At 41.8% G+C, this 12,480-nt stretch overlaps 1 protein-coding gene across 2 annotated transcripts in view; it reads left to right on the forward strand.

The window, feature by feature from the left end:
• Nucleotides 1–316: 316 nt before the first annotated feature.
• prkx (protein kinase X-linked) overlaps nucleotides 317–12,480 on the forward strand; it is a 43,486-nt gene continuing 31,322 nt past the window's right edge. Inside the window, exons 1-2 of one of the 2 annotated variants that reach the window (XM_084921018.1) lie at nucleotides 317–510; nucleotides 811–1,106. In XM_084921018.1, the coding sequence (XP_084777144.1) occupies nucleotides 959–1,106 (148 nt within the window). In that variant the 5' untranslated portion in view covers nucleotides 317–510; nucleotides 811–958. Of the gene's footprint in view, nucleotides 1,107–12,480 lie in introns of both variants that reach the window. The other variant, XM_084921017.1, reaches the window with a different exon arrangement.

Here is a 12,480-nt window from a genome sequence, read left to right on the forward strand (position 1 = left end):
TGATTGCATGCAGGACCTGAAGAGTAATAAGCTGAGTAATAAGATGTCATTTGTTAATTTCATACATGTATGCTATTCTTTTACTGTTAATAGCTTTGTCTGCTTGTTAAAGCTCGGGGTTCAGCACCTGTCTTCATCACCACGCCCTGACTCTTGACTCACACATGATTGGTTAACGTCTCGGAACTAATTCGTTTTATTCGTTAACCGATTGTTCGTCAACATCCAGTTTCCGTGCCAAGTCACTTCCAGTAAGACAGCAGGTTCAAGACGTTGACTAATATAACATAGAAAATATTTGCATTTTTTCAGATTTTGCACATATACCGATTCTTTAACGTGTAGATGTAAAACGACAATGATGAAGGAAAACTCGGATCTCGCTCACTTTCTCGTTTTATCCAGTAAACTGGTTCATTTTCTTTTCTTCTGAAAGTCCTAACCGGAAATTACTTGAAAAGCGACCGGAATCTCTTCCTGGTCGATGTGGACCGAAAGAAGAAATTCAGGGTGAGGTCTGTTGTTGTAGTTGCGATAATAATGGGGAGAATTACTGACGATATGCCGGGAAAGTCCCATGGTTTATGTAGGATTGCGTTGTGCGGCTTATGAAGCCCACTTTCATTATGCTTGAACAGATGTGCAGCGCTGCATTCTCCGTGAACACTGTGTTAGCCGCTAACGCTACAGACTAGTGCACCTGTGACCGGCTTCTTTGTGTCATTTAAATCTGCGGTTATTTTCCCCATTGACTGTTAGTTAACTCAGTTTATTAAGGTAAACTTTAGGAGTGTTTTTGTAATCATCCAGGGCGGCAAGCCCCAGTCACTGGTATCCGACGTGCTGTGCAAGGTTGACGAAGAAGTCTGTCTCCAGAAATGCGTGGTCTTCACTCAGTTTGCCCCTGGCTGGATGTTTATAGATCCACATAGTCCCAAAATAGTTCCGAAAGTCAGCGATGGCGTCATCCAAAGCAAAGGTCGGAGCCAACAGTGAGACAAACTCCCTTAAAGAAAGTAAAAGCAACGCGAGCAGCTCAGCTGAAGACGCCTCACCAAATAACCGCATATATTGCCTTGATGACCTGGAGACTGTCGCCACAGTCGGTGAGTTGACCACAACATTTGATTTGTCCATAACTGTTCGGGTGTCTTATCTTAGGCTTTAGACTGGGTGTTCCCCAGAGGTGTTTGACATCAGAAAACCTTTTTTAAAAGTGATGATTTTTCATATTTGAGATCTTTTCCTTAAAAACATAAAGCTGGAGTTGGTCACACCTGGACCAGGTGCTGATGGTGTGCAGGGTGAGAGTTTGACAGAGTCTGTGCTGATTGGTTTCTATGATCGTAACATGTTGTTCTAAGGAAGTAGAAGCTTTGCTGGAGTGTTCAGTGATTTCCTGTTCAACGTCTCCTGTTATTGGCAGTCGCTGCCAACTGAAAGGTTCTCTGCTGTGAAACAATCGGATCTGTTCTGTTTCCTCATTAAAATGATCTCTCAGTTGGTCTGAACTGTGAGCCTGCAGTGTGTCACTCTTACTCACACGTTCACTCTTCTGCGTTTTCATTCAGTTTCCAGTGTGTGGCTGTTTGGAGTCATCGACTGTGCTCAGGTCTGATCCTAATCCTGACTTTGTTTCATTCCCATAGAAACTGTTGGAATTGAAGCTTCTGGTCAGCTGAATGAATCTTCTGCCGTTTCTTTATTTGTACTTTTCCCAGTAGTGTAAGCTCACTACTGCTGCTGCTGCCCGTCACCCCTCCCAGGGTACGGGCCACCAAACTTTTAAGTTTAAGCTTACCTTCTTTTTATTTTTCATTTAAATACTCGTTGTATTGGTTGTATCAGCAGCAAAAACCACATATTCAAACAGAACAGAAACACCATTTTTACATATTTACATCATGGACAATAGTTACCAAAGCAGAGTACTTTACAGTTATTTAAATTAGAGTACAGATAAGTGGCAAACAGAGCAGGATACTGAAAGGTGTTGTTACAGCGCTGATGTAAACCTCTGTGTTTGTTGGGAGCAGTTCTGATTGTGCAGTCTGACAGCTGCAGGGAGGAAGGACCTGCGGAAACGCTCCTTCATGCATCGAGGATGCAGCAGTCTGTCACTGAAGCAGCTCTGCAGCAACATCTACATGCATGGGCTGGGAGACTCTGTCCATCAGAGATGTTATTTTGGCCAGAGTCCTTCTGTCTCCCACCACCTGCACTGGGTCCAGGGTGCATCCCAGAACAGATGAGTTTATCCGTATAATACGGGTACCATAGGTCAGATTATTAGGTGCGCTCAGACTTGATATGGTACAAAAAAGTAAGAGGCATTTAAAAAAAATATTAGAACAATATAAGCACCAGTGTCAATAACAACACTGTTTTTAAGCTGTCCGTAGTGCAAATGCCCCCACACACCGTGTGGTATACATGCACACTATGCCTGACCTGAATCCAGTAGAGCAGCATGTTTTGTTCCACCTAACCTGCCCAGATTCACCTCAACGATGCCCTGGTCCAGATCTGGGAGGAGACCCTGTCCCTTGTCTCATTAGGAGCGTCCCCCATGTTGTCAGACGTCCATACAGGCACATAAACTAGAGTATCCTGCTGCATCAGTTTATCACTTTGATTTTTGGAGTCTCTTTGAATTTAGCTGACTGTAGTTTTTTTCCACATTTGTATCAAATGTGGCATCCATTTGTTATTAACACATTATCCATTGAGCAGCATCAGGACCCGCACCAGTTATAACATGGTGGGGGTCCTGAGGTCCTGAGTTGGAATCCACCACCTGGCCTGTTCTGCACGCATGTTCTACCCATGTTTGCGTGGCGTCTCTCTGGGTAATCCAGCGTCCTCTCACAGTCCAAACACATGCATTTGGTGGGGTTGGGTTAATTGATGATTTTAAACTGCCCATGGGTGTGAATGGTTGTCTGGAGTGTGCTAGGCTCCACCCCCCATGATCGCTTGGCACCATATTTTCTTTGCTGACTGAATTGAGTTGGTGAGGAAGGCTGCTGTTGTTTCTGTGTAGTTGCTGGCACATCCATCCCTGCCGGGGTTGCACCTCAGCGTCAGTCTAGGACTTAAAGAGAAATATAGCACTTTTTAAACACAAATAATAGTTTTATCCTTTTAATATGCAAACACTGCAAATAAGTATCTCATCCAATAATACTTCAGTCAGTATTGGACGTCAGTGTGTTTCATCATAACTGTGTGGAGGGTTACCCTTTGCTCAGGTCAGCTAGTATAAATGAATGAAGGCTCATGGTTATCAGTAAACAATAAATATAAAGGTGTCATATCTTTCAGTAACAACTTGATTTGGTGCAGTTTGAACTGAACTTGTGCTACAGATTTGCTGTGATTCAGTGACTACAAATGGCATCCAATTGAATAAAACTATGGGATGACACCATTTATGAATTGTTATGGAAGTGAAAAGTATTCTTCTTCTTCTTCTTCTTTTTAAACATAATTTCCTCTGGAAGGATTCTGATGCTGATATCTGATAGGCCAATAATGTCACCTGACCCATGTGTCATCTGGGTTGTAGAGATCAAAAAGCTGCCATGAACATGCCCAGGCAGAGGTTGGACATGTTCAGGCAGCAGGCTGCCGTGAGGACACCTCGCTGTTGGCACCTGCTGTACCTGATGCCACAAGAACTCAGGCAGAAACCTTCGGACTCTTACCCAGAGGACTGTGAATCAAACGCCTTACGGCCCAGCCAGCTGTGGGCTGGATTTAACTCTTTTTTTTTTTTTTTTGTAATTGAAGTCTTTATTTGTTTTTAACATTTAACAACATGAAAACAAACAAAACAACAAACAAAACAACAACAGAAAAGAAGCAAAGAAAAGAAAAGACAGCTTCTAATCCCATGGTTAATTCTCATTTGTATTTTGGGTCTACTTTCAACACTTACTATCGATACACCCGCAAAAAAAAAAGGACAATAAAATCAAATTCTTAAGTTATTCCATTACTGAGTGCTTACACAAACATACAATGCAGCAAGCATAAAATTTAACTAAAGATAATTGCCCTGACCAAATAAATTCCAACCATCTCAGCCAAAAACACATCCCCATGATTTGTCAAACCCCTCCCTATCATCATTAATCCTAGCCAAGAATTTTTCATACGACACCATTTTCAGCATATTTTCTTTCCACCTATTACATTCTGGAGGAGATGGTTCCTTCCATACACTGAGAATAACTCGAGCCGCTGCGATCACCCCCACCTTTATAACCACAAAGTCATATTTTGAAACCCCAGGTAACACCGACCGATCCCCTAATAAGCACAGTCTTGGTGACAAGGGTATTATCAAACCAATCCACCTTCCTATTTTGTCCAATACTTTTTGCCAAAAGGGATAAACTTTCCCACATTCCCAAATAGCATGCATAAATGTCCCTGGATCTGAACTACATTTCCAGCATATATTACTGGGACTGATTCCCATTCTATAAAGTTTGGACGGAGTGAAGTACCATCTGTGTATTAATTTATACTGAGTAAATTTACCCCTGGCCTCTCTTATATATTTATCAGAGAATGACAAAATTCTACACCAGTCTTCTTTAGAAATTGCACAACTCAGATCTCTCTGCCATTTAATCCTCAAGTTTTCACATATCTCTTTTTTTGGATTGTTAAACAGTTTGTAGAAAACAGCTGCTCTATGTGCTGTACTGGACAATTCTAAAAACTCTACCACCATATTTGAGCTTTGAGTAAATTTTCTTTTGGTAATACAATCCCTTATTTGTAAATATCTCCAAAAATTATTTTCTCTTATCAAACCATATTTTTGGGTTATTTCAGCGAATGACATAAACACTCCCCCTGAGTAAAGATCAGTTATCCTGTGTATGCCTTTGACAAGCCAATTCCTTCCAGAACACTGTTTTTCGCCCAATCTGTACAGCAGTGTTGTTCCATAGCGAGGTATAAGGTTGTCTTAAATGAGATGCTCCACACATCTTGTGCACCTCTACCCAGACAGCTTTAGAATACCCGAGCACTGGGTTATTATGAAAGTCTTGTCCATTAATTGCTGAGCCCTGTGAGAGAACATCCAAGGGTGGAAAAGGGCTCACTAGTTCCCGTTCGATCTTCATCCAGCTCAGCTCAGAGTTCGAACCTGTCCAGTGCTTGGCCAGTCTTGACATTTCAAAAGCTAAATTATACAACTTCACATTTGGGAGGGCCATTCCCCCAATGTCTTTAGAGGCCCACATTTTCTTTATATTCACTCTTGGCTTCTTGTTATTCCACAAAAAATCTTTAATTAACTTCTCAAATTGACTAAATATGTGTAAAGGAATTCTTACAGGTAACATCATGGAAACATAATTGAACTGTGGGGCCACCATCATTTTAATCACATTAATTTTACCCCATAGTGTAAGATTCAATTTACCCCATTTATCCAGATTTGTTTTTATCTTTAAGAGGAGAGGTTCCATATTTGAAAGCATAATATCCTCCAGTTTGGGTTTTAATAATATTCCTAAATACTTCATACCTGAAGGTAAGTACTTAAAATTGAATGGAGTAATGCATCTAGAATGACATGATGCTGATAGTGGCATGCCTTCCGATTTGTACCAGTTTATCTTATAACCTGACAACCTTGAAAATGACTCAACACATGTGAGTAGCGCTGGTAGAGACTGCATGGGATCCGTTAATACTGCTAAGATGTCATCAGCATATAGAAATAACTTGTGCTCCATACCCCCTGCATGAACACCTCTGACATCCCTGTTAGCTCGAATAGCCAGGGCCAGTGGTTCCAGAAATATTGTGAAAAGCAGCGGGGACAAAGAACACCCCTGCCGGGTCCCGCGAGTAAGATGGAAAAACTCTGACACCAATCCATTTGTCAAAACTGCTGCCCTTGGACTTGCATATACAGTTTTGACCCAATTACAAAATCCAGGCCCAAACCCGAACCTTGCAAGGGTTGTCATAAGGAAGCCCCATTCTACCCGATCAAAAGCCTTCTCAGCATCCAGCGAGAAGGCCGCAACCGGGGCTAGACTAGATTTGCTTTTGTGCATGAGATGAAGAAGTCTTCTAATGTTATCACCTGAGGACCTATTCTTAATAAAGCCAACCTGATCACCATTGATGATATCTGGTAATATTTGATCCAGGCGGAAGGCCAAAACCTTCGTCAAAATTTTGTAATCGACGCCCAAAAGGCTTACTGGCCGGTAATTTGATGGGTCCGATAGATCCCTATCCTTTTTAGGAATAAGGGAGATTAGTGCCTCATTAAATGTACTCGGTAAGGAACCTACCTCTAATGCCTCAAGGTAAACTTTATGCAAGACTGGAGCTAAAATATCAATATATTTCTTATAATACTCAATCGGGAAGCCATCCAAGCCTGGCGATTTCCCATTTTTCATTGATGAGATCGCAGCTCTGACCTCTTCTTCAGTTATAGGCTCATCCAGTCTTGTTTTCTGTTCCCCAGAAAGAGTAGGTAATTGTAGACCTGAAAAAAATGTCTTCACCTCCCTCTCATTGAGTGCACCAGCAGAGGTATACAAATCTTGATAAAATGATTGGAAAATTGAATTCATTTCTTTTGATGAGGTTACCACTTGGCCGTCTTTCTTAATCATAGATATATTATTTAAATTATCTTGCTGCTTCAGTTGCCTTGCCAATAGTCTTCCATTCTTTTCGCCACCTTCATAAAATTTTGTTTTAAGCCTAAATAAGGCATATTCTGCCTTTTTGTTATAAATGTCATTCAGCTGGTATTTTAATTTACATACAGTCTGGTATTTATAATTTGAGTATTGTCTCGCTAAATCCTTCTCCAATTCTCGTATTTCTTTATCTAAGGTTTTTCCCCGTTCTAGATCACTTTTCTTAACTTTTGTTGCATATGCAATTATCTTTCCTCTTATATATGCTTTAGATGCTTCCCAAACTGTGGCTACTTTATCTGTGGAACCCATATTGATATCGAAGAAAATTTTAAGATCCTTTGTTAACTCCTCACTAAAACTTTTGTCCTGCAACAACATCGTGTTAAGCCTCCAGCGACCCCTCTTTGTTCTATCTGTGTTTAAATCAATTTGCAACTCTACTGTGGCATGATCACTAATGGCAATGGCACCAATCTCACAGTCGACAACTGAATTGACCAAAGACTTTGATATTAAGGCGAAATCTATCCTCGAATATGTTTTATGACAATTGGAGTAAAATGTATATTCCCTTGAACTGGGATTAACTAACCTCCAAACGTCTACTAGGCAAAGATCCTCTGTCAGTAAATGAACAGCCTCTCTGTCCCTGGGTGTAGACCTACCCCTGGGTTTGCTCTTATCAATTATCCCATCCATCACCTGGTTGAAATCTCCGGCCAGTATTACCTGCCCCTCATGATCCCCTATTATCTTGTTAATTTTGTGAAAAAAATCTGGCTCTTCTTTATTAGGTGCATAAATATTACACAAAACTGTTCGAACCCCATTAATTAAGGCTTCCAAGCATATAATGCGCCCTTCTTTATCATTATATTTTTTCAGCAACACGAAGCTTAATTTTTTATTAATAAGGATCAAAACACCATTTCGTTTACTCGAATATGAACTATGAAAAACGGAGCCCACCCAGTCTCGTTTAAACTTTTTCGCCTCTTCTTCCCCAGCAATGTGGGATTCCTGAATAAACGCTATATCTGTATTTTTAGTTGTTAAGTATGTTAGAACCTTCTTCCTTTTAATTGGGTCCCCACATCCATTTATGTTCCACGATATTATTTTAGTATACCTGTTCATCGCTTTCTAATAGAAATGGGGTAAGGCACGCCTTGTGCGCTTTACAACACAAATATATACATAGGCACTCAATATTACAAAACCCATCTGGTCCTATCAAACTAGCTGTCTTTAAAAAAAAAAAAAAAAAACCAAACCTGAACAAAACGAACACCCTTCTTTGCATAGCAACCCAAAACAACGTTGCTAAGCGACCCCTCCCTCCCCCCCCCTCCTACCCAAGCCTAACTAACTTTAGCTTGAGACACTAAACTGTCCTTGGTCCGTGAGACACGCTAATCGTCCGACAGCAGCACCGCCGCCGCAGCCCCGTTGCGCCCATTGTTTATTTGTTACCTTATTTTAAAATTCACATACATTCTCCGATCTGTTACATCATGTCCCGCACTCCTCTAAGTCGACTCCTGCAGGAATTTCTCGGCCTCCTTTCCGTCTTTGAATGCTTTCTTTTGTCCGTTCCACGTAAAAATGAGCGTTGCAGGATACATCAGCCTATGCTTCACTTGTAGCTCTCGGAGACGCTTCTTCACCGGGTTGAATGCCTTCCTCTTCTCCGCCAGCTCCCTTGTCACATCTTCAAAGAAGGAAAGCTTGGCGCCTTGCCAATCGACTCCACGCTTCTCTCTGGCCACCCGTAGTACTTTCTCCCTAGCAGATGAACGTAGAAAGCGGACATGTATCACCCTGGGAGGCTCGTCAGATTCCGGCATTGGTACAGGGGAACGATGCGCACGTTCAATTTCAAATTCACTTCCAGAAAGCTCAAGTGCTTTGGCCAGAATCTCCGTCACATATTTGTCCACGTTCCCGGGTGTCTCCACACCTTCTTTAAGTCCAATAATCCGTACGTTGTTTCTCCTACTACGGTTTTCAAGGTCCTCCACTCGTGACCACAACGCCTCCATCCTTTTCTGGAATTTGTCCACTTTTGCCTCGGTAAGCACGCTGGCATCTTCCATGTCTGAGATACGTTGTTCCGCCTCTCCTAACCTCACTTTTATATCTTCCACCGAATCTTTTAGTTCTTTAGTGGCTTCTTTAATAGTGGTGACATCTTTTGCTACGACCTGGAGAGTAGCATTCATTTTCTTAATTTCCTCAAAAATGTCCTTTTTGCTCTCGCTCCCCATACCTTCCTCAACTACTGCTGGAGAGGTGGCGTCAGATGCAGGTGTATTTTCGGGCGGCTCCGGAGCGAGGCTAATGCTAGCTTGCTTCTTCCTCGTGGTAGCTCCCTTAAAAAAGTTTGCTTTGTTATTACCTGCCATTTTCCAAAGACGGTAATTCTTGAAAAACTTCAAAGTCGACAAGGGGTGTCCAATTTATGACTACAGCTGGAGTGTATGTTTCCAGATTCAGAACATTAATCATCAGGCTTTAGGAGCGCCTCTAGTGTGCGGCCATCTTCCTCGGCGGTCCCACGTGACTCCGGCTGGATTTAACTCTTAAGTAGGGCTGCCACGATTAGTTGACTAGTCACGATTACGTCGACTATCAAAATCGTCGACGACTGATTTAATAGTCGATGCGTCGTTTGAAGCTTTGTAAGATCCCAAAAGACGCAGGAATAAGTAGTAGGATTTAAGAGTGTAATAACGGACTGAAACAGAAGATGGCAGCACTGCATGTACAAGGATGCCAGCTGCCGTTGATCCCCGAAGAAGAAGCAGCAGCTCTGTCCCAGAATTCATAGCGCAGCCCAGCTCAGTTGTCAACAATGGCGGCAGCTAGTTAGTTTTAATATTACTCTTATTATTCTTTCTGGGTCACAAAATAAACGTTTAACATATTTTCAGGCGAGAATGTAGCTGTGTAAACCTCAAATATCTGCTCAGTTTATCAAGACACCACATATTTTCAAAAGCGCTCCGACGTTTTCGGAGACGTCTGTTACCCACTAGCTCGATAGTTAGCCGGGGGCAAGGCTCACTAGAGCCGTGAGAACACCGGACTCCCGGCAAATCGTTTTCAAACCCACCGCCGTCTTTCGCTACTCAGGTTAAACATATATAAGTCACTTAGATAACTTAAAAATGTTATTGTTTGGCTTTTTGTAGTATTTTATTTGTTCCTGAGTAAATCGGTTTGGCTGAGATTAAAGTTATAGTTTTTACACAGCTGAATAAACGTCAAGCAGACAGCTGATTATCAGAAGTGTGAGATGCTCGAGAATTTACTCCGGTGTCCTGTTATATTTTAGATAGCAAGGAGTTTATTAAACTTCACCGAAACAATCTGCAAATTTCATTAAAATTTAATAAACTATCATCTTGTCTTTATTTTTAGTTAGCACATACCTTAAACACTTAAAGCTGTAAGCTAATGATGGTTATATAAGAGCAGATGCTGCTGGTGCAATAAGCTGTAGCTGTACATCCAATGGATGCATGATCTGATTAGTCGACTATCAAAATAATCGTTTGTGGCAGCCCTACTCTTAAGCATTGCATTTTAATCAGTATGACAAACAAATGCACGTGCCACACGTTACTTGAATTCAGAAATGCTAGAGTCAGTTAGATATCCAATTTACAATTGTGTAAACTGGATGTGTAACTGTAACTGTTTGTAGGGATGGAATGAAAGGAGCATGTAATTGAGTTTGCACTTAAAGACCAGTTTACTCAAGCTCAGCGAGTTTCATGATGTCTTTCTTATAGTGATGTCACAAAAGTCCAGATGAACAGGATCAGCGCTCCTGGACTGAGCGTGCATCAAACCCTTACGTTCACTGTTGCTGCTGTCACCCTGACGCTCGTCTCCACCCTCTCCACCCTGCCTGCACTGATCCACCTCTCTTCTGCACTGTGCACTGCTGTGGATGTTTGCGGCATTTCACAGCTTGTTGTGTCTTTATTGTTGTACCTGTTTGCCTCTCATGCACATGCATGTTTTCTGTTTTGCTTCTACTGACATTCATCCTTCTTCTCTCCAGTGCATACCTCCACCTCTCAGGGTCTCATCTCTCCCTGCTACCTACTTTCGCTGCATATCATAATGTTGTCTGAGAACATCATAGTCCAAGCAAACTCTCACTGCCTCGTCTGTGAATCTGTCCATCGCCAGTCCAACGAAGAAGGGGCTCAGAGTCCCCCCGATGTCATTTCAATCCAGCCCTGATCCATCTGTCACTCCTGCACATGGTCACTCACTCGACCCTGGCTTATTCTCACAATGTCCAGTCCAGCTTTCTGAGTCACTGACTGCTATGCACTCCAAACATTGGATCAGTACCCTTAATTTACTACAGCACCCCAAACGTCTTATGAATAACTACAATCCTAATCTTAGCTGTCATGGTCAGATTAAAAGCACCTGGAAATGACAGTTTATATAATAAATATCTTTACAGCTGTGATCCCTGATGGCTCACTTGGCCCTGTTTTAAAAATCTTCTCTGATTTATTTTATAGAATTTTTCCTCCTTCTTCTTCTTCTGGTTGCATTTCCTCTCTGTATGAACTGAGCATATGTTTGTATCCCTGTGTGGTTCAAGTTGAACTTCTCATCTGCTGCCTGTGTGTGAGTGTCCTCCACATATGTGAGTCACCCAGTCTGTTATGGCCAGGGTCTTAAAGTTCACCTTGTTGTATATTTAGATCAAGATCAAATGAAAAAAGTTCCCCTGGCAGAACGATTTGAGTTGGTCACTTTTTACTAAAGGGTGGAAACTGGACCCATCTGTCACCTCTGCTGTCTTTTTAAATGAAGAACTGTGCAGAGCTTTACATGGAACAATGTAAGGAGCCTTCAAAATGATTTCATTATTAGTAATAGTCTAACATACGCTCATGCAGCATTTTGGTAATATGCATTAGGCTACACACAAGCCAAAGCCTAATGAGTGCTGGGCAGGTGTGCAGCAGGGGATCGCATTCATCCGCTGTTTCTGGAAGCAACGGCATAAAAATCCTATTTGCCAACTCATTTTGTCTGATGAGAGGGATTTGGTGGCTAAAACAGACCAGCTAAAGCTCTTTACATGTGCACTTTAATTGTCATTGAAAACATAAGACAGCTCTCTGGTGCCATTAGGTGAGTCTGCTGCTGTCACATGCTGCGGTGGCCTTTGTGACCATCACTCACAGGCAACATCTATGAGCCAAACATGTTTGGGGATTTGTTGATCCTGCTTTTATTTATTTATTGTAACTGCCGGTGGAGTGGGAATGTGTACTGTTGCATACAGTACGGTTGTTTTGTCTAAGCTTCAGAAGCAAACGGGTAGATGAAGAGTTATGGATCAGTTTCAATTCAAAGTACATTATTGTCTGACATCACCTGGCCTTCACTTTCATTTCAGTGTCACTGCTTGGTGTCTGATCACAACACTGAAAAGCATCTCTGCGCTTAGTAACATAACCAAGTGCCTGTGAGAACAATTCTGTTCTTGGATGAGGGGAAAGACTTGTCTAACAACATGCTAATTATGTAGTTAAGTGCACTGACGGCTTGCTAGCATTAAAGCTCTCCAGACTGGCTTTTGTTAAATTCTCCCACCATAATGTTTTGGCACAGTCTGCATGGAGGGCAACTAAAGAATACACAGCTGTGCATTTCATTCATCCACTATTCATGTCCTATTATAAGAAGCAGAGCCATCCTCTCTAACCTAACTACAAACCAGTACAGAAACTGCCATTCTGTG

The sequence above is a fragment of the Perissodus microlepis genome, chromosome 23 (assembly GCF_051167445.1).
Source record: "Perissodus microlepis isolate ML-2025 ecotype Zambia chromosome 23, ASM5116744v1, whole genome shotgun sequence".
NCBI classification, from domain to species: domain Eukaryota; kingdom Metazoa; phylum Chordata; class Actinopteri; order Cichliformes; family Cichlidae; genus Perissodus; species Perissodus microlepis.